This window comes from Dromiciops gliroides, chromosome 1 (genome assembly GCF_019393635.1).
Source record: "Dromiciops gliroides isolate mDroGli1 chromosome 1, mDroGli1.pri, whole genome shotgun sequence".
Taxonomy (NCBI): domain Eukaryota; kingdom Metazoa; phylum Chordata; class Mammalia; order Microbiotheria; family Microbiotheriidae; genus Dromiciops; species Dromiciops gliroides.
The window spans coordinates 425,004,868-425,028,142 of record NC_057861.1 but is presented as its reverse complement, the minus strand read 5'-3'; the positions used below and the strand labels follow the sequence as shown (position 1 = coordinate 425,028,142).

Below are 23,275 nucleotides of genomic sequence, written 5' to 3'. Positions count from 1 at the left end.
TGTCTGTCTCTCTCTCTCTGTCTCTCTCTCTCTCTGTCTCTGTCTCTCTCTCTCTCTCTGTTTCTCTCTCTCTGACTTTCAGTGATCACTTAAACACGGCAGTAGGCACATTTGCCACATGGGAGAGCCTGAACCTAGACCACTGACCTCTGGCTACCTCTTCCACTTTGTTTCTTTCCTTGAGCATAAGTGAACCAATAGCAAGCCTGCCATGTCTTTCTCTGCCCAAGAAGGATGGTTCTAACCTCAAGAGTTGGAGAAATCAGACCTCCTGTGTGGGGCCCTAGCAATTCAGGCCAACTATCTCCTAAAGTATATCTGCATCAGTGGAGGAAGTGCACAGAATGCCATCACAGATTCTTGAAGACCACTCTTCCCAGAGACCTGTACAGTCCCCATAAGTTATAGCAGTAACTTTGGTGAGGTCCCATGAAATAATACCAGAGAAGGCACCTATGACAAAGAAGTAGAGGAGCAACTCCTACACACATATGAGTGAAGCTCAGTAAAAATGCGAAAACACAAAGGAACATGCAGGCACAGAAAGAGAACAGATGCAGATAGAAGTGGGGTTTGAAATTAAAAACAGCAAAGGGTCAAAAGTCAAGTCAGTCAGTCAATCAATATTTGTTAAGAACCTACTACGTGGGGGCAGCTAGGTGGCACAGTGGATAGAGCACCATCCCTGGATTCACGAGGACCTGAGTTCAAATCCGGCCTCAGACCCTTGACACTTACTAGTTGTGTGACACTGGGCAAGTCACTTAACCCCAATTGCCTCACCAAAAAAAAAAAAAAAATACAACCTACTATGTGCTAGGCACTGGGCTAAGCATTGGGAATACAAAAAGAAAAAAAAAGCAAAAAGATAATTCCTGCCCTCAAGGAGCTGATAATCTAATGGGAGAGACAACAAGCAAACCAACATGTATGACTATAAAACAGTATGTACAAACTATAAAGCTAGAATTCTAAAAGCCAAGGCAAAATTAAGGAACTGAATGAAATGGAGAAAAAGAGCAAATATGAAGTAGAATGCCTGCTGCCTGAACACATTTTGGCAAGGGGAAAACATGATTAAGAGCCTTCCACCAAAAGTCCCCTTCCAGTGCTTCATCATGGCATTAAAGCGACCCTGAGCTTTCCAAGAGGCCACCAATGAAACACAAGGGCAGGAAGGTTCCACTGAGACAGAAAAGGCATCAAATATAGTTCCAGTAATTGACTATATCTGTCCTCTGGGGACCAGCCTAAATAAGTTTGTTCAGTGAAGCTCATCCCCAGCCTGGCCACAGGGAGCTGAATTTTTCCAGCCACAGGAACTCTCAAAGACCATCTCCTAAATTATAGAGGGGTTGTGATATCTACCAATAAAGGGGAACCCAGAATGATGAAATCATAGAACCTTAAATTATGGAGTTAATGATATAAGAACAAAGGAAATCCAATTACATCACCAGCTTGTTGCTTGCTGTCCAGTATGGAAGCTTAGCCCAGAAGCAGAGTTCAGATTGTTCCAACAACGAAGGGGCGTCACTAAAGCCTCAGAATGGGGAGGAGGAAGCCAGAGATGCAGACATGGGAAGGTTAGAGAATAAAATGGAGGAGAGATTCAGGCAGGAGTTAGGACTTAATCCAACCATTCCTTCTGGCCTCCATTTGCATGCCAAGGGGCTGAGGCTCTTTTTCTAACCCTCAGCACCTGTGGTAGGGATTAGTCCTATACAGAACTGGAATGGTTTTGTATAGTTTTCTCTTCTCTTAGAGGTTTCCAAAGCACCCCAGACTACCAGGAGGCTTTAAAAGTTTCTTTGTGGGTAACGTTTCGGAGACATCAAGGAAATCTGAACCCTGCTTCCCTTCCTGGCCTATACTCTTCCCCATGTCTCAGCCCTGCCCCCTGTACCAGAAGGTTGTTGTACATTCCCTTAGCCTGGGGCTCTGCCAAACCGCACCGTGCTCCACCCACTGGTTGTAGCATTGCCAGGGCTCTGGCACCTCACGTCATCACCACTCGCGCTGACTCCTACATAGCCTGGCAAAATTATAATGATTGGAAGCCTAGTGAGGGCAGTCATGTGACTGTCAGAGCGGCCATCCCATTGGCTGGGGCTGTGTGGGGTGTTTTCTAGGTTTGGGGGAGGAGAATTGGCATTCTAGATGGAAGCTGGAAAGTGACAGGTGTTCTGCTGCGTATTTTCAGCTGATTCCTGGGTGGTGGTATTTTTTTCAGGTATTATAATTTCCCTTTCCCGATTTTATTTTCCTTTCCCTTGATCCTACTGATCCTGTTTGTGTGTTGTTGTTTTTTTAAGTTCGTTCTTGTTAAAATAAATCTTGTTCTGTTTTGAGGGAAGCTGCCGGTCTCCTTCCTTGCCCCAATATTACGGCGAGCCGCTTAGCTAGCACTCCCCAATTAAAAAATTGGTCCCCCACAACTTGTAGAATATTATGTATATAGTAATATGTGCATGTGTTGTCTCCTTTGATAGAAAGCAAACTCCTTCGGGGCAGGAACTGTTTTCATTTCTGTCTTGTACCCCACCCCACCCAGCATGCTGCCTAGCACTATAACTTGTGCTTCAATATATGCTTATTGATTGATCACCTAATCAATCAACAAATATTTATCCGATGCCCTATGTGCCAAGGACTGTGCTAGGCCCTGGAAATGCAAAGGCAAAAGAGAAAAAATCCCTGATCTCAAGGAACTTATATCTATTGGGTGAGACAACATTGTTGTTGGTTCAGTCATGTCCAACTCTTCTTGACTCCATGGACCATACTGTCCCATGGGGTTTTCTTCGATTTGCTTTTTTTTAAAAAGGCAATTAGGGTTAAGTGACTTGCCCAAGGTCACACAGCCATTAAGGGTCTGAGGCCGATTTTAAATGCAAGTCTTCTGACTCAGGCCCAACACTATCCACTGAGTCATCTAGCTGCCCCTAAGACAACATATATAAATTTAAATACATACACAAATAAATACACAATAAAAACATAGTAGTTAGGGAGAACACTAATGGTTGGGGGGATCAGGAAAGGTGTCAGGTGGAAAGTAATATAAAAGTAAAGTAAAGTAGAGCAGAGATTTGAAGGAAATCAGGAATCCTGACAGGCAGAGGTGAGGAGGAAAAGCATTTCAGGCATGAGGATGAACAGTACAAAAGGTCAGAGATGGGACTTCAAGTGCTATGTGTGAGGAATAAAGAATGGGCCAGTTTGTCTGGACCACAGAATGTAAGAAGGTTGGAATATACAACATGGCTAGAGAGATAGGTAAGGATGAGTTTGTAAAGGACTTTGAAGGCCCAAAAGGGTAATTTCATTTTTAACTGGGAGGTGATACAGACCCACTAGAGTTTATTGAGGTGGGGAATGAGACAGATTTGTGCTTATGGGAAATCATTTTGGCATTATGGGAAATCAGATGGAAATCCATTTGAGTGGAAGGTGGATTGAAGTTATGAATGACTTAAAGTGGGGAGACCATTTAGGAAGACATTACAATACTCTGGGTTAGAAGTGAACTAAGGTGGTGGCTGTAGAATAGACAGTCGAAGTCAGTTGGGAGGAACAGCAAGGTCTGGCCACCTTTTGGATATGTGAGATGAGAGGATGTGAAGAATCATGGATAACACTTAGGTTACAAACCTGGAAGACTAGGAGAATGATAATACTCCTTGACATGAATATGGAATTTAGGAAGAGGGGAGGGTTTGGAGGGAGAAGGAGAATACCAAGTTCTGTTTTGGACATGCTATGTCTCCAGGACATACCATTTGAAATGTTCAGTAGGCAGTAGTCCAGGACCAAAGCTCAGGAGAGAGACTGGGCCTGGATATATAGATTTGTGAGTCATCTGCATAGAGATCATAATTTAACCAATGGGAATTAATGAGATCATTAAGAGAGGGGGGAAAGGGAGAAGAGAAGATGGCCCAGGAGAGAATCTTGGAATATAGTAGTAGTAATAGTAGTAGTAGTAGTAGTAGTAGTAGTAGTAGTAGTAGTAGTAGTAGTAGAGCAGTTTCAGTCATTTCTGACTCTTTACAACTGCATTTTGGTATTTTTTGGCAGAGATACTAGAATGGCTTGCCATTTCCTTTTCCAACTCATTTTAGGAAACATGAAATAGATAATGATCTGGCATTGAAGACTAAGAAGAGGCCAAACAAGTAAGACAAGAACTAGGGGGAGAGCAGTGCCAAGTAAACCCAGAGTATTAAGGAAAAGAAGGATTGGTACATGAATTGAGGTGGTAAGGTAAGAGCTCATAGGAAGATTATGACGAAATCCAGTTTTTCACCTTCACTGTGCCACCTCACCCAAAACCTCAGGGCATCCTTTTGCCCATCCTACTCTGTAGTCACACTTCACCTTGCTCCAAGCAATTATTTTGATGGAGCTTCTTCAAATCAATAAAAGTTCTCTAAGGCTTCCCAGTAGCTCTCAATTTCAGGGGTAGAAAACTTAACATCTGCCAAAACTGGTCCACATCAAAATGAATTATTAGTCTGGGAACCAAATACACCACCCACCCCCAGCCCTAGACCAGAGGTTCTTCATCTTTTTTGTGTCAACTCTCCCATTTCCCCACAGTCTGGTGAAGCCTATAAATCCCTTCTCAGATTAACATTTTTAAAGCACAAAATGAAATCCATAGGATTACAAAGAAAATTAATTATGGTAATAATAAAGACATATTTTTCCCAACCAAGCTCATGGACTTCCCAAAATCTATCAGTGGAGCCCAGGTTGAGAACATCTAGCCTAGAGTTGCTCAAATACATCAGGTTTACCATCAGGAAGTGCTGTGTTAATCATTCATACTCCCAGTGGGGCTGAACTTTTGGTGGTGGGTGGGTGGGGAGGGGCCCAGGCCAAGAGAGATTTCCTCTTTTTGTGGTAAGAGGAGGGAGGAACTGCCCAAAGGGTGAAAACTTTGACCCATGTTTTCACTTTTGTCAGAGCTCCCGGCTTTGAGCTCTTGGGTTGTTGTATATTTCATTGACAGCCACTGCTTGACTCAAGAGGGTGGACGGGGCAGCTGGGCTTGAAGTCATACAAGCCTTAGAGATGTCAGGCTACATGTGCTGCCTGCTTCTGGTCATCCCGTTGACTCCTCACTGTGTAGGAGTTATATCTGCAGCCCAGATGTGCACTGAGGTAAGTTCTATAAAAGTAGGGGTACAGGAGAAGAGAAGAGACAAAAGAGAGGGAGGGGAACCTGGAAGGAGTGGAAAGGCTAGTCTTTCTCTAGGTTAAATCCAGATGTACAATTTGGAATCTGACCTGAGTTCAAGCATCCCACTATTCAATCTCCCTCAATAAAAGGAAAATGAGGAGCACGGCCAGATTTTCTTTTGGGGGGGTGGGGGGTGGAGTAAGCCAGATATCTCAGACAGAATGGGAAGCAGGCTCAGTGTCAGGAAAGAAAAGGTCTGGGAATATTCTTTTCTTCAGCCAACCATGTCCCAGAAAGAATTCTATTTCACATTCATAGAATATTAGAGCTAGAAGAAATCTTAGAGATCATTCCAACTCTCTAATTTTTATAGATTAGTGAATGGAGGACCAGGGACTAACCCAAGATCAGAGAACCAATGGGTGGCAGAGCTGGAATTAGAACTCAGGTTTTCTGATACTAAGTCATAGTCTCTTTCCAGTGAATTAAGTCATAGTCTCTTTCCAGTGAACATAGAGAGTGGGATCATTGAAAGGGTTTCAAGGCAAAGCATCAACCAATTTGTTGCCACTAACTTATTCCTCATTCTCACAAAGCAGAAATGGGTGTTAAAGAGTGGGGGGAGGGTGACCCATATTTGGTTTAGAGATGTTTACAACTCCAAGGTCCTTTCCAACTCTAAATCCTAAAGATATAAACCCTCTGCCAACATCCCCTCATTTTTCCACAGCTCTCCATTTTGTCATTCCAACACAAAGAACAAAAAAGGAGAGAAGAGCCAATTTTACCTAACTTCTACGCACTCAAACTGTGTTTTTCAAATTAGGAGTTCTTTCTAAGGGTTATTATGGAAGAACTCAGTCTTGCTCCCTTTTCTCATCAAATGCCCACCCTCAGCCTTCCTCCTCAGCTCTTCCCGAGTGGGTTGCCTGGCATTATCTATTTTTCCAATTCCTAGGCCTGTCTGACAACTGCTTCCATGGTGGCTGAAACCTGCATCTTGGCTGCTGGGCCCCTATGTGACAAGTGGGCTGCCTTGGTGCATTGGGGTTGATGTGATGTTAATGGCTGTGAGCAGATGGATGGATGGCATTTGAGTTAGGCTGAGGTAGGGCCAGAAAGTCAGATCAGCAACTACAAACAAAACAGGAATTAGGAGGTAGGATGGTAAGGTACAGGGAGAGAAGACAGACTTGATGAAAAGAACACAATCCAAAACAGAAGTTCGTAAAAACAGACAACATAAAAAGGAGACTGAAACAAGACCAGAAGCAGGAATAAAAGATAAGTTTGGGAGTAGACAGATAAAGGTTAGGTTGAGGTCAGACTTGAAACAGAAGTGTATGAACATGAGAAGGGTATGGCCACCCTTGATCTATAAACTTGTGTTTCTGATTTTTAATCGTAATAACTATATTTCAGCATAATTGATTTCCTATTGATTTTCTTTATAATCTTTTGTATTTTATTTAATGCATATACTATACACATACATACATATATATACTTGAAGCAATAACATATATATAATATAGAAAAGCCTATGAACTCTTTCCAAGTATATTGTGTATGCATGCATGTAGCAATAAGACACATATAATTGAAGTCCATAGGCTTCAGTAGACTGAAAAGGAGTCTTTGAAACAAAAACTGTCAAGAACACTTGGTCTAGACATTAAGACTTCTTAGCAGCAAAAGGGATATTTGTAAAGGACAGTTAGGATAGGAGGTAAAGGACTGCCTTAGAGTCAGGAAGAACTGCTTCATGTATGTGATATGTATGTGTATATATGTATCCTGTATATTTGTGTATAGTTGTTATTCAGTTGTTTCAGTCACTTGTCTGAATCTTTGTGACCCATTTGGGGTTTTCTTGGCGAAGATACTGGAGGGTTTGCATTTCCTGCCTCCAGCTCATTTTACAGATGAAGGAAACTGAGGCAAACAATGTTAAGTGACTCGCCAGGGTCACACAGCTAGGAAGTATCTGAGCCCAGATTTGAACTCAAGAAGATGAGTCTTCCTGACTGTAGGTCCGGTGCTTTATCCATTGTGCCACCTGGTGCCAGTATTATACTATATGGATACATATTGGTTACACCATAGAATGTAAATTCTTTGAGGAGAGGGACTATTTCCCTTTTTCTCTCTGTGGCCCTATCCAGACCTAATGGTAAGCCCTTAACAAGTTCTTATTGGCTAATTGATTGGTTGATACCAGCTTCAGGCCGTGATCAAGTACCTTAAGCTCCCAGTGCTTTAAGTCAAAGCTTAAACTGAGTCTGAATGTGGGGGTCGAAAAAAAATTTGGCAGCAAATGTTTGATATGTATATCCATTTTATATACCTATATATCCTGGGTTGCATAAAATTCCCCCAGGGTGAAAAGGGGTCTGAGTGGGAAAAGAAGCCCTGCTCTTGGCAAATCTCTAACTGTTAAGTTAACAAATGATTTGTATCGCAAAAGCTTCCACATGGTGAGTTAGTTACCTGCATTGATGATATCAAAGACATTAACCAAAGGACATTTCTCAAAGACATCTTAAAGTCTGTCCTTGAAGACAGAGCAGAATGACAAATCTATGCACACATACATGGGGAGGGAAAATCCCTCAGTCTCGAAGTGGGCAAATCCATGGCCCAATGACCAGTCCCTGTTGATTGATCAACTTTCAGTTCAAGACATCATCATAAAATTACTGTACTTTAATAAGCCAGCACTTTGGCTGGGGCAGGAGAGACACAGTAACTTCATTTTGGGGTTTTATTTTTTTCGTTTTTTTCTAATTATTAATTTTTACTTTAATTCTAAGCGTAGCAAACTATAACTAAATAGAATATTTGCATATGCAGAGGGAACAGAAAAAGAACATTATACTTGAAACCTCAGGCTCTGTCATGTACATTTGCTTTTCTTTTTAAATATAAGTTCAACTGTAGCTCTCAAAGCCGTCCTGTTATTTGACTTTCTTTTCTAGTCTTCCTTTTGTTTTGTTTTTTCTATTTTCTTTTTTAAAGATGCTTCAATCACCTTCTTTTCCTTTCTCTTTTTTTTGGTGGGGCAATGAGGGTTAAGTGATTTGCTCAGGGTCACACAGCTAGTAAGTATTCAAGTGTCTGGGGCCGGATTTGAACTCAGGTCCTCCTGAATCCAGAGCTGGTGCTTTATCCAACTGCAGCACCTAGCTGCCCTCTTTCTTTTCTTTGTAAAAAAATCACTTCATTTTGTGGTAATTTTACATTCAGAATTCAATCAGTTCCACAGGTGGACAAGACGAACAGCCCCTGTAACTCCTAAGAGCAGAAAGAAGGCTGCATGATGCTATAGAAGAAAACAGCTTGGAGTCTGTCAGAGGGCTCATACTCACTGTCTCTGTGCCATCTGGGAGCCTTGGTGGTCTCCTAGCCTTAGTTTGCTCTTGAGCGGAAACTGAAAGCCATTGGATTGGATGACATCTAAGTTTCCTTCCACCTCTAACTCTGTGGGTCATATAACTGCACTCTGGGGGACCAGGCTACAGTGCTTGGGAAAGATGAAGCACATCTAACAGGAGTCAACAGGACCTTGCAGAGTCAAGCACGGAAGGCCAAAGTAGCTGATTCTGAGCCTGCTCAATTAGCTTTGCTTTAGGGGTAGAGGAAAAAGAGGAAAAAACCAGGAGATGAGTATTTGCTCCATCCTGCTACTCCTGAAGCCACAAGCTCAGGCTTCCTCCTGCTCTTGTGCAGTCAGGTGGCTACTACAAGGTGGAGCCTTGAAGAATCTCAGGCTATACAACTTTGATCTAAAACCTGACTCTTTTCATTTTTCAGGTCGTGTCCCACTCTCTGTGACCCCATTTGGGGTTTTCTTGGCAAAGATACTGGAGTGGTTTGCCATTTCCTGCTCCAAACTCATTTTAAAAATGAGGGAAACTGAGGTCAAAGGGTTGAGTGACTGCCCAGGGTCACACAGCTAGTGTCTGAGGTCATATTTGAAATCAGGAAGATCAGTCTTCCTGACTTTAGGTCCAGTGCTCTACTCACTGTGTCACCCAGCTGCCCCCCCCCCCCATAACATGTTTAAGAAGCCTCAATTTGTATTAGGAGCTACAGCATAGAAAGCACCTGACCTCAAATTTTGCAACTTCCCCTATAGTATATTGGCCATTGTCCCTAAGGCTGCTCCTACTCTACCTCTGATATTTTCCAGTTCTGTGATGATTGGCAGTTACTTAGCCTCCTTGAGTTTCAGTTTCCAAATAACAATACCTACCTCCTAGATGAGATCATTCTTTGCTAACCTTAAAGACCTATATCAATATCAGTTTAAATTACCATTGTCTTTAAAGAGTAATTCCTTTAAGCCAAACATTGCCCTTCTCCTAGCTCTGACTTTCTCTTGTAATGTGAATGAAGTAACAACTCAGTCTGAATTGGTCTATCAGAATTTAGAATGAGTTATCCCAGCAGCAATTATTAAGTGCCTACTATATGTCAGCAACTATGCCTAAGAGGCTGGGGTTAAAAGACAGTTCCTGCTGCCAGTATCTCACAATCTAAAATGAGGGAGGACCGCATGTGAATAGCTATAGGCAAATGACCTATAAATGGATTTTTGTGTAGACTCAGTTGTGCCCTGATTCTTCGTGACCCTATTTGGCGTTTTTCTTGCAAAAGAATACTGGAGTGGTTTGCCATTTCCTTCTCCAGCTTATTTGACAGGTGAGGGAACCGAGGCAAACAGGGTGAAGTGACTTGCCCAGGGTCGCATAGCTAGTAAGGCTCTGAGGCAGGAATTGAAAACTCAGGAAGATAGGTCTTGTTAGAATATTTTTGAATTGACTAACAATTTGGGGGGGGGGGACTAAAGCTGACTGGAAGACTAATCTGGAGACAGTTGACTATTTGGCTATCTGACTTCATTAATTTAATGTTGGGCCGTTTGTAAAGTTCCACCACACTGCTCCCAAACTGATAAACTAAAGATTAAGAAGCCTCTTAACCAAATAATCAAAGCAGAGTTTATTTATGAGATACTATTTCAAATTAGGAATACAGGGAAATAAAATGTACAACCTGACTGCTTTCCTGTGGTCTCTTTCCACTGCTTCTCTTTCCCACCTGCTGCACTTCCAACTTCTTGAATACAATAAGGGCCTTAGCCGCCTCAGGCCTCAGGGCACGTTACACTTTCCCTGGTTTGTATTAAGGCCTGTAACCTTGTCAGTCTGCTCTTGTCAGTTTGCCCTTCCGCCTCTCTTTTGCCTGCTCCTAGTCCTTCTCTTCTTCTCCTGCGTCCTTGTAGCCCCGTCTCTAGTCTCCAATCTTTGCCGTCTCCTCAGCCGCCTCTTGACCTCTTCTTGTCTGTCCGAACCCCTGAGTCTTGTCTATCTAGTCCGTCCTCAGCCTGTCCTCCTTTATCTAGTCCGTCCCCTTCCTTCTTTTTCTATCTCACTCCCAGGCCTATATATACCTTTTCTTCTCTCCACTCAAATCTCGGGGCTTCCTTCGCCCCCACAGGACCAAGCTAATCTGCCAGCCAGAGCTGCAGCTGCGGGGGGGGGGGGGGGGGGGGGGGGGGGTGCTCTCGAGCCTCATGCCTCAGCACAGACCATCCGGGATCCTTCAGATAGCTCCGCTCAGGTCGGAGCTGGGGGCTTCCCCCCCCCACCCCAGCTGTCTGACCTGGCGTCTTGTATAGCCCACAGGGCTTTTTCACTCAGCTGAAGCTGAGGAGGAGGGGGAGAGACCCTGAGGGCCCTAAGGCTTTCTAATCTAGCCTAAAGGTAGGGTCCCCAAATCAAAATAAATTTCCACAGTCTTCCTGATTCCAGGTCTAGCTCTCTACCCACTGCACCACCATAGCTGTCCCTATATAAAAGATGAATTGGAGAAATTACCGGGGGAGGGGGAGGGGGAGGGGGAGGGGGCACTAGCATTACAGAGCTATCAGGAAAGGCAGAAGGCGAGGATTTAGAGAGACTCGAAGGATGCCAGGGAAAACAGGAGGTGGAGATGAGGAGAGAGGACAGGTCACTTTGGACAGAATTAGACTAGTCACACATTCTGAACATGGGGAGGGTAAGTCTGAGTAGGTGGTATGGTATGTGGTCCTAAAAACATGTGGATCTCATGGATGCTCTAGGAATAGGAATGATCTGTCACCGGGGAAGAAAGCTGGAAAGTTTTTGAGATCCACTAGAAGTCCTTTACTAGACAGTCCAGGGTCGGGCCAGCCAATGTATTCAAATTGTAGACAAATTCATAATGTACGCCAATGTCTCTTGGTAATGGTCCAAGGAATAACCAAATACCTTGAGTTGAGAGCCGGTTCAGGTGCTCTGAGTAGCCTAAGAAAGCAGTTCTCAAGGGTGCCGATTCTCATCCCGGTGCCCCACAGGCCAGCATTTGACCGTGGCTGCATTTGATCCCTTGCCTATGTTCTCATTAACTCAATTTATCAATGATCCAGTGAACAAGTATTAAACCCCTACTGTGTACAGAGCCCTAGGGAGCTCTCTATGAATGTAAGTTATAGAGAAGGTGTTGACCCATATTGGGAGAGTGAGTTTCCTCACCCAGAAGTCCCCAATACCAATGATATCACAAGCCTAGTCCCTGTCCCTACCCCTGTATTTAGAGCATTATGCTAGACTGGAGGGACATACAAAGATAAATAAGACCTGATCCCTGCCCTTGTGGAACTTATAATCCAGGAGGAAAATCCACTATATTCAATTTAATTAAACTCATTTCAACCAGCATTTATTAAGCACCTAGTTTGTGCCACGTGCCAGGTATTGGTGATGCACAGACAAAAGTGAAGCTAATACTGCCTTCCAGGACTTCATATTAATAGCTCTAACACAAAGTAGGGCATGAGAAATGCAAAAGAGACATACAACTTCAATGGGAAGTTGTTAAAAACAGTGTACACTAGGGAAATCAAGGAAGGTTTCATGGAAGAAGTAGAATAGAGCTAGATAGTGAAGGCTGGATCTTCAGTAGGCAGATACTGGAGATTGTTGGAGGAGGAGGAGTAGAGTACATACATATACACACACATATATATATATATACATACATATATACATATGTGGGGGTAGGATGGTTGAATGGGGTGGGGTATACATGTCTATATATGTATGTATGTATATATGTGTATTGTGTATATACACACATGTGTATATATGAACCATATATATAGATATAGGTATATGAACCATAGATATATATATAGAGAGAAAGAGATATGAACCATAGATATATGAACCATAAATATGCCCTGCATTCACCAAGTCAGTTGCAACTTCAAGAAAAGAAAGGGTCTTTCTAATATGCTTTTTGAAAAGGCATATGCTTTGTCAAACCACATATCCTGGCATTTAAATTCGGGAATATATGTTCATTTTAGTATAGACAGAAAGGCAGCATAGGAATAGTTGTAGTAGATAGGTTCAAAATCCTACTTCTGGATGCGGTGTCCCAAAAGTCTTAGTGCAGTCTTAAGCTTTACTAACTTTAGAACTACAAATGCTACTAGCTTGCAAAAAACATTTGAAATGTTATTTGTACTTTTAAGATATTGATATATTTCTTATTAACAATTTCACGCTCATGCTGAACATTGCTCTAGTGAATTTTTGAATTGTGTAAAAATTTTCATCAGTCGCTTGCCCAGTAACCCAAAAGATTGCATTTTACCCTTAAAATCATCCAAAGAACAAGGTTTTGATGCATTCATGACAGTTTTGACAACCCAACAAGAAAAAGACTAATGGAAATAGATCAGACAAGCAAGAGGATCCACTCCACTAATCCTCAGGTCTGAGAAAGCATCATCATACACAACACATAATAACAGGGTGCATCATCATTTTCGAATTAAAATTTATTGCTCAAAACTCAATAACCATGTAAGAAATTTAAATAGTTAAACTTTCAAATGATTTTAAACCTAAGTTTGCAGTGTTGATTCTTCTGAAGGTATTAAAGCTTAAAACTTCACTAAGACTTTTGGAACATGCTATTAGCTGTGAGATCATTAGCATGTGAGATTCATTGAACTCCTCGGTGCTCCAGGGAACTCTTCTGGAACATAAATTGCTGAGGAACTCAGTTGTTGCCTGGCATCATCAGAGACTGTTTCTTCAGGGCGCCTTCCCTGACACCAATGATAATTTTTAAAAAAACATAGTTCTGGACCCCAAAAATCAGAGGAAATATAGTAATTCAAAGTGTCCAAGTAGGACAGGACATATTTCAGTACTGCCCATGTGGAAGGGAGAAGTATGAGATAAGTACACTGAGATGTATATAACAGGATTTGGAGAAGAATGGTCAGTTTGAATTGAGGTTTTACTAATTTGTTAACTGACCATGGGCAAGTTTCTTCCCATCTCTTGGCCTCAGTTTCCCCCTTTGTAAATTAAAAAATGTGAGACTAGAAAATTTCTTTTTTGTTTGTTTGTTTTTTTGTTTTTGTTTTTGCAGGGCAATGGGGGTTAAGTGACTTGCCCAGGGTCACACAGTCAAGTGTCCGAGGCCAGATTTGAACTCAGGAACTCCTGAATCCAGGGCTGGTGCTTTACCCACTGTGCCACCTAGCTACCCCGAGACTAGATAATTTCTAATGTCTCCTCCAGATCCAAATCTATGAACCTATGATCCCATTATAATTTCCGAACCACTGCATTAAAGTGAGTTTCTAAAGGCCTTTCAACCAAGGAGCCCAAAGGATTTGCTCATTGTGGTCAGTTTATTACTTAAGCTGAAAAGTCAAATGAGTAACAAGGTTTTCATTCATTTGTAGACATACCCCACCCCCCTAGTCTTATCTCCCTGCAGTCTCAGCTGCCTGTTACTAAATCTCATGAATGTGCCACCGATGCATCTTTACCACCATCTTCCCGTGGAGCAATGAAAGAAAATGACTGCTCGGGAGCTCCTGAGCATCCCCCCTCCTCCAAAGGCAATGCAGTATAATGCAAAATCAGGATCCAAGGATTTTGTGCTGGAAGGCACCTTTGACATCATGGTGTCCAACCCCTTCATTTTACAGAGGAGAAAATTGAGGCTGAAAGAGGAAAGGAGTTGCCCTCTTTTCCCACCCCACCTGTACCATCCATGGGGGGGGGGGTCGTTTAAAAGTCATTTTGTACTTCTTTGTCTTTTTTTCTGGTTTCTCTCCTGACAATCTCATATTAAGCGAAAGTTTTAATAGATTACGTGTGTGTGTGTGTGTGTGTGTGTGTGTGTGTGTGTGTGTGTATAGCTAGATGATGCAGTGGATAGAGTGCCAACCCTGAAGTCAGGAGAACCTGAATTCAAATATGGTCTCAGATACTTACTAGCTGCGTGACCCTGGGCAAGTCACTTTACCCTGTTCCCCTCAGTTTACTCATCTGTCAAATGAGCTGGAGAAGGAAATAGCAAACTATTCCAGTATCTTTGCCTAGAAAACCCCAAATAGGGTCATGAAGAGTAGAACACACCTGAAAATGAGTGAATAAAACATATATCTGAGGACTTACTCTGTGGTTTCATTAAACACAGGCACCCCCAGAAAAAGGAAACTCCTTTTATCAGGGCATGTCAGCACCTTTACAACTTATAGTCTTAGAGAGCAAGGAATGTCAAACTTTTTGGTCTCAAGACCCCTTTATACTCTGATTCAGGATCCCAATTATTCAGGATTTACCTGGGTTCTATCTATTGCAATTTACCATATTAGAAAAAAAAAGAGGGGCAGCTGGGTGGCCCAGTGGATAGAGCAGCAGCCCTGGAGTCAGGAGGATCTGAGTTCAAATCCAGCCTCAGACACTTGACACTTACTAGCTGTGTGACCCTGGGCAAGTCACTTAACCTCAATGGCCTCACCAAAAAAGAAAAGAAAAGAAACGTAAATTTCTTAGTATTTCTATGAAAATAATTTTGCCTTCATGGACTCCCTAGACATCCCTGGACCACCCTTTGAGAACCACTGTCCTAGAACACTGACAGGTTAAGACACTTGTGCTGATTTGCACAGTCAGAGGGGGTACTTGAACACAGGACATCCTACTTTGGAGGTTGACTCTCTATAAAATTAGTGTTTAAAATTCCAAAATGTTCTAGCTACTTTACCTTATTTGCACAAAATGACCCTACAAGGTAGGGAATAAATGCATCATTACCCCCATTTCACAGATGAAGAAAATGGGATTTTTAGCATTGCCATGATTTACCTAAGGTGACATAGTCTACTGGAGGCTTGGACTTGTTCAGATGAATTGTGAGGCCTTCATTTGAGTTCTGACTCTGGTGTTTCCCATATGTGTGACCTCCAGGACCAAATGCTTCCTTTCCAGATCTAAATCCTTGAATTCTGACTTCAAGTTCAGGGCTTTTTCCATTATACCACACTGCCTTTGGGCGTAGGCAGATGCTCTGCAGCTCTCTCCCAAGTAGTCATTTTCTTTCACTGCTCCAGGGAAAGAAGGTAAAGATGTATCCAGTGACACATTCACGGGCTCTAGTCATGGGCAGCTGAAACTACAGGAAGATAAAACAGGGGAAAGCTGATGAATAGCAAGAGCCTTCAGGGAAAATGATAGGGGCCCTTAGGTGTGGGAGGGATCTGCCCTCCTGCACCAGCAGAATTACAGGGGACTAAATGGGAAAGGCTCTGAAGAATGGCAATGAAATTATTAAATGCTTCTGGGAGACCCCAGGGAAGAATGATTTTACAAGCCTTCAGTGATTATTTTGTTAGAGAAAAGGAGACTAAATAAAATGTATCTACACTACTCAGATCTGAAAGGACTAAGGCAGCATTCCTGGGTTTTTTTCTAGTTAGCTTGTGCAAGAACTAGGTGAACAATCAAAACAGTGAGAAAAAGTCCCTCTAACAGAGAGCCTGTTAAGTGCCTACTCTGTGCACTGTGCTAAGCACTAAAAATACAAAGGGAAAAGGCGACCCTTGTTCTTGGGGAGCTCACAATCTAATGGGAGACACAACATACAAGCAGCCATGTACAAACAAGTGTATTACAAGTGTGTAATAATGAAAAGTTGGGAGTGGCCAATAGGGACAAGGCACCAGAATACTTTTTTGAACCAGGGTTGTGAGCCATTACTGGGGGAAGGGGGTGGTACTTATGGGGAAGAGAAGAAAAGACTCTTACTTGGCTGGAGAGTTATACTGATCACCAACATTAAATCAGGAGAGACCTGGGTTTCAATCCTGCTTCTGACACTTATCATGTGACCCTGAGGAACTTCCCTAACATGCGCTAGATGATGAGAGAGAGGCACGATTGTGATAGATCCGAGTTGTCCAGTCAAGTCGGGGAGCATTTCTGCTGGAAATACGAAACAAAAACAAAAACAGTGCCCACCCTCAAAGGACTCACAGTCCAAAGGCTCCTATTTTCATTTAACTGACAGTTTAGAAGCGGGGCATAACACAAACACATGTAACTACAATAGTACATGATTCAGTTCAATTCAATTTGACAGGCATTTCTTAGACATCCCAGGTGCTAGAGCTAGGCATAGAGAAGGAAGTCAGCTTTTTGGTGGTTCCTAAAATCTCATTGAAGATGGCTCCTGGGGGATGAAAAGACAAAAATCCCTGCCCTCAAAGAGCTTCTTTTCTACAAGAGGTAAGAGGAGGCCCAGATCACTAACAGCTTCAGGGTTAGGGAGAGAGATCAGAAAAATCTTACCTAAGAGGGCAGCTGGGTGGCACTTAGTGCCTGGTCTGAAGTCAAGAAGTCATCTTCCTGAGATACTCACTCATCTACTTACTAGCCTCTAATACTTACTATCTGTGTGACCCTGGGCCAGTCACTTAGTGCTATTTGCCTCAGTTTCCTCATCTATAAAACAAGCTGGAGAAGGAAATGATAAACCACTCCAGGATCTTTGGAAGTGGGGTGGGAGTATATTTCAATTAAGGATGGGGGGGGCGCAGCTAGGTGGCACAGCAGATAGAGCACCGGCCCTGGAGTCAGGAGTACCTGAGTTCAAATCTGGCCTCAGACACTTGACACTTACTAGCTGTGTGACCCTGGGCAAATCACTTAACCCCAATTGCCTCACAAAAAAAAAAATTGAAAAAAAAAATTTGGGATGGGGCCAAGCCTATGCCAAGGTACAGAAAGAGGCAGGAGCTGGAATGGGGAATTGGGCAAGGAAGCCAGTTTAGCTGGAAGGCAGAGTAGGGAAGGCAGAGAGGTAAGATTGTGAAGGGCTTTAAAAAAAAATCATATGGAGGAGTTTATATTTTATCCTAGAGGAAATAGAAAAGTGTTATGTGAGGTCATGCAGGCTAATCCCACTCTAACCACACTGTCACAAATGGCCTAGTTTTAAATAATCCTTCTTTTAGCCTTGTGAACCCTTCAATTTTCCAACAATTGTTGAAAGTTAAGGTCCATCTTCTTTTGCAACAACCTGCCAGGTGGATAAATACCACCCTGCCCTCCCCTTCTGGGACCAAATGAATAAAAGACTTGCTTCTGAGCCCAAGTATGACAACCTGGCAGCCACCTTCACAATATTTTTGTTATTGTTGTTCTGTGGTTTTTCAGTAGTGTCCAACTGACTCTTCCTAACCCCATTTGGAGTTTTCTTGGCACAAATACTGGAGTGGTTTGCCATTTCCTTTCCCAGTTCATTTTACAGAGGAGGAAACTGAGGCAAACAGGGTTTAAGTGACTTGCCCAGGGTCACATGACTAGTAAGTGCCTGAGGGCAGACTTGAACTCATAAAGAAGAGTCTTCCTGACCCCAGGCCTGGCATTCTGTCCACTGAACCACCTAACTGCAATGAGACTTTTAGAAACCACCAAAAGGCTAAGCTCCTCCTCTTTCTCCTCCCACCAAAGTAGTAGAAAGAGTGCTAGGTTTTGGAGACAAGAGAACCTGGGTTCAAATGTCTGCCCTGCTACTTCTATATTGGTGACCTTGAACACATCATTTCCCCCTCTCTCGGACTCAGTTTCCTCAACTGTAAAATGAGAGGGTTGGACTTTATTATCTATCTCTGAGGTCCCTTCTAAGTCAAATCCCATAAGCAAGCACTTATTAAAGGCTTACTGTATACCAGGAGCTGTATTAAATATAGCTCCAAGTCTATGATCCTCTGTTTCTTGACATTCTCTCATTAGAGAGCACAGGATTTTCAATAGTTCAATTCAATTTAATCAACATTTATTAAGCACCTACTATGTGCAAATAAGAAAAAGAAAAAGAGTCTCTGCCCTCAAGGAATTTCCAATCTGATGGGGTGGGGAGGACACTACCCAGAAGGAAGCTGAAAAAGAGGGAGGTGCCAGAGGTCCAAGGGAGCGACTAATGGAAAGTGGAATTACCTGAAAAATTCAGCTACCAGCCCTCTATAAAGGAAGGCGTTAGGAGGAGTTTACTGCTCCACCCTCCAGCCCTCCAATCAGAGGGAGAAGCCATTGAGGAGTTGAGGATCAAGTCCATCAGTATGATAATGAGACTTCAGGTGATCAGTTTATCCAAGGCAGGACTTGATCTCCATGGAAGCAGAACTGTTGATGGAAAGTGGAGAGTTAGAAGGCTGGGTTCTAGTTCTTAGCTTACTATGTGCAAGCTGTGTGACCTGGGGTAGGTCCCTTAGACTCCCTGAGCCTGTTTCCTTATGTGAAGTAATTCCCCTTCTATACCCTCAATCCTCATCCTGTTGGGCTATAGGGAGGACAAAATGAAATATGTATATGAAAACCTTTATAAAACTAGAATAGGTTGTTTGATCTTAGGGTTGTTTGATTCATTAGGCCTAATGTCTTCTGTTCAGATGCAAACACCCCCCCCCAACCTTGCAATGTAGGTGATTTAATGGATAAAGTGCTAGATCTGGAGTCAGAAGACATGAGTTCAAATCTGACCTCGGACATTTACTAGTTGTATGACTCTGGACAAGTCACTTAATTGCCTCAGTTTCCTCATCGGTAAAGTGAGGATAATAATAGCACCTTCCTCCCAGGGTTGTTGCGATGATAAATTGAAATGATGTTTATACAGTACTTTGTAAATCTTAAAGTGTTGTTTAAATATTAACCATATCATTATTAATTATTATTATTAATAATTGTTATTTACTCTTTCCCTCTCTCTCTTCCAGTCTTAGTCTAAATGGGCTTATCAGGTCCTTTCCTGAGGGGTAATAACAGTTCAGAAGCAGCTAGATTATTCAGGGGATAGAGCACTGGACCTGAAGTCAGGAAGATCTGAGTTCAAATATGACCTCAGACATTTACTAACTGTGTGATCCTGGGCAAGGCATTTAACCTGTGTTTGCCTTAATCCACTGGAGAAAGAAATGGCAAATCATTCCAGTTTCTTTGCCAAGCGAACTTCCTGAACAGTACTGGTGTGCTATCCATGGGGTCACAAAGAGTCAGACTACTGAACAATAGCAGTAACAGTTCTCATGTATACGGTTTCACAGTTTGCAAAGCACTTTGCCTACTTTATCCCATTTGATCTTCATTATAATTCTGAGTTAATAAGAGGTATCTGGAAAAGGGACAGAACTAAGCCAGTGCCCAGAGCCTCACATTCCAACATCAGCTTTCTTTCTTATTAGCTGAATGTCCTTAGGCAAGTCACAACTTCCCTGGGCTTCAGTTTCTTCAGTTGTACAGTAAAGAGGTTGGGTAAGATGCTCTCTCAGGTGGTGTTTCCACTTCTGAAAGTCTATGATTCTAAGAGAGTAGAGAGAAAGCAGGAGTTTGGGTGCCAGAGAAAGGAGTGCAGACAGAGCGTGACCCAAGGGGCTGAGAGAGTGGAAAAGAGCAGCTGAAGGCACCAGAAAATAAACTTCACATTTTTTCTAGAGCCAACCTTGCTTAGGATGAGTTCTCCTAAGGAAATGACTCTTCCCCTTGTCTCCGTTTCTCATGGTTACTTCCTTTTTAAAAATTATTTATTTATTTATTTTTGGTGAGGGAGATAAGGAGCTTCTGTAGCAAAATCAAAGGCATCTGGTCTTCCTCAAACACCAAAGTGTCCTTTACAACACTATGCTCACAGCCAAGACAGACTGAAGCAATGAAAAGATGGAGTCTGGCTGCCCTATTGGACCATGTCTGACACCTCTGGGAGTGGGTGGGACAAAGGGAGACGGGCTTTGTGTGGCCCCCTCAGTCAAGATCAGGTTGAGTTAAACTGGAGATCGTCTTATCTCTGCAGCTGTCTTACATTCTTTCTCTGCCTTCAATTGGTTTTGATTGCACAGATATCACAGATAGCATTATACAGTTATCCCTTCCACTTGAGAGAGTTATGGGAGTGGTACCCTTCCCCCCAAACCCTCCACTGTGCACTCTCCCACCCCCACCTCTGGAAAATCTGTGTAAAAATTTTTGGCCCTCCCTTCGTACCAGAGAAAAAGTCTGAATTATTATAGTATCAAAAGATAAAATATGTTGCTATCATACAATACTATACATATATTTTATGCATTTCTGAATTTCTAAACCTTTTCTGTGTCATCTGCTGGCCTTTGTGTGTTATCTGTGGCTTCTGCAAAATTCCCATTTAATTTCCTACGCTTATTGATGAAGTTGTGAACTCATCCAACCATTCTAGAGAGCAATTTGGAACCATGCCCAAAAGGCTGGAAAACTGTGTATACCCTTTGACCCAGCAATACCACTGCTGGGTCTGTATCCCAAAGAGAGCATAAAAAAGGGGAAAGGACCTGCATGTACAAAAATATTTATAGCTGTTCTCTCTGTGGTAGTAAAGAATTGGAAATCAAGGGCATGTCTATCAACTGGGGAGTGGCTGAACAAGTTGTGGTATATGAATGTAATGGAATAGTATTGTGCTGTAAGAAAGGATGAATGAGCAGGAGGAGTTCAAAGAAACCTGGAAAGATTTAAGTGGACTGATGCTGAGTGAAGTGAGCGGAACCAGGAGAACACTGTACACAGTAAGAGCAACACTGTATGATGATCAACCGTAATAGACTTAACTCTTCTCAGCAATTCAATGATCCAAGAAAATGCCAAAAGACTCGTGAAGGTAAATGCTCTCCACATCCAGAAAAATAACTGTGGAGTCTAAATGCAGATTGAAGCATACTATTTTCACTTTTGTTGTTTTTCTTTTCTTCTTGTTGTTTCTTCTTTCTTGTGTTTTTTTTCTCCCTTTTTGTTCTACAACATGACTAAAGGGGAAATATGTTTTTAAAAAATTTCCTATGCTGACCTGTGGTATAGAAAAACCACAATAAGGAAAGTCACAGGGTGGAAGGGATAAGTGTATAGGACTTTAAAGTTTGCAAAGCACTTTGCACATATTATCTCATCTGATCCTTACAACAACCTTGTGAAGTAAATGCTTTATCAGCCCCATTTTTTTCCAATGGGAAAACTGAGGCAAGGAGAGTTTAAGTGAATTTCCCAGGACTATGAATCTATCTATTAAGTGTCTGAGGCAAGCTTCCAAGTCCTAACCTGGCTCCAAATGTGGCACTGTCTCCATCATGCCACCTAGCTGCATCAATAAAGTACCATAATAAAGCATTTTGGTTGTTCTGTCTCTCAAATGAAAGGAAGCAGGGATCCCAGACCCAGAGAGCCAGGCAGGATGGGTGCTCCAATTTCCAGGGCAATCAGATTTAGGCTGTTGGTAGCAGAAGAAAACGAAAATATGGACAGAAAGCCAGCCACAGAAGCTGCTTCCGCCTTTTGGTCAGCCACTGCCAATGCAGAGAAGTACTGGGGACTTCCTCTTTCTATTCTAGATGTCTTCTGTTCCCACCCCCCCACCCCCATTTACTGCCCCTCTCTGCTTTGGCTTCTTATCAAGCAGAATGGAGTCATTAGGATGTGACCTTGTCTAGCACTTGGAGGGAGAGGTTCTGACGGGCCTCCCCACCTGGGCAGGGCTGCCCTGTATCCATGACCTCCTGCAATCTATCGATCAAAGGAGCCCCATGTGGTCTGTCCACCCTGGTCCCCTTAGGTAGCAGGGGGCAGCTCACAACCTTATTTTCTCTTTGTTCATCCACAGCTCTCTCAGAGCAGGAGCTTTTTTTTTTTTTAACCCAAAGTATCACTCATTGACTGAGTGCTGTGTCTGTATTTTTCCTTTGTCTTTCCCCATGGGGGTTCATTTGCATTTTTCAATCAGGACCTTCTTTTGCTTTTCTTCCCGACCCCCCCAACCCCCCCACCCCGCCGCTGTGTTCCTAACTCCTTTAGATCCATCTGTCTTTTCTTTCTGCTTGCTTGTGTTGAAATCACCTTCCAATTTAGCAGCCTTGAATTTCACTCAAGGGCTGTTCTCTCCCTTTATCCATGTAACATCAGCACTTTCCACTTTTAATATGAAACCAGCAGCTAGGTGGTGGCTCAGTGAATAAAACGCTGGGTCTGGAGTCAGGAAGACCTGAGTTCAACTCTGGCCTCAGATACTTACTAGCTGTGTGGCCTTGGGCAAGTTACTTAACCCTATTTGCCTCAGTTTCCTCATCTGTAAAAAAGAGCTAGAGAAGGAAGTGGCAAACCAATCGAGAATCTTTGTCAAGCCAACTCCAAAAAGGGATCAAAAAGCATTGGATGTGACTCAACAACCATTTATTCAGTGTTTGCTCTATGCAAACTACTTGGAGAGAGTCTTGTTTTGTTTAGGGGAAGAGGGAACTTGTAATTTCTTTCTTTCTTTCTTTCTATTGCAGGGCAATTGGGGTTAAGTGACTTGCCCAGGGTCACCCAGTTAGTATTAAGTGTCTGAGGCCAGATTTGAACTCAGGTCCTCCTGACTCCAGGGCCAGAGCGCTATCCACTGAGCCAGCTAGCTGCCCCATGGAAACTTGTAATTTCAGTAGACAGAGCACTGAGCCCTCGAATCAGGAAGACCTGAATTCCACATCTATCTCAGATACTAGCTGAGTGACCCTCCAAGTTGCTTAACCTATTTGCCTCAGTTTCCTGAACTGTAAAATTGGGAAGATAATGATAGCAGCTTCCTCCCAGGATCGTTGTGAGTATCAAATGAGATAATATTTGTAAAATCACTTAGCATAGAGCTGGCACATAATTGATGCTTGTTTCCTTCCTTTCTCTTAAAAAGGAAAGT

General features: G+C 42.7%; 1 protein-coding gene across 1 annotated transcript in view; it reads left to right on the top strand.

The window, feature by feature from the left end:
• The first annotated feature begins 4,983 nt into the window (after nt 1-4,983).
• CD180 (CD180 molecule) overlaps nt 4,984-23,275 on the top strand; it is a 41,048-nt gene continuing 22,756 nt past the window's right edge. Inside the window, exon 1 of the mRNA XM_043979818.1 lies at nt 4,984-5,169. Coding sequence (XP_043835753.1) covers nt 5,080-5,169 — 90 coding nt within the window. The 5' untranslated portion in view covers nt 4,984-5,079. The remainder of the gene's footprint in view (nt 5,170-23,275) is intronic.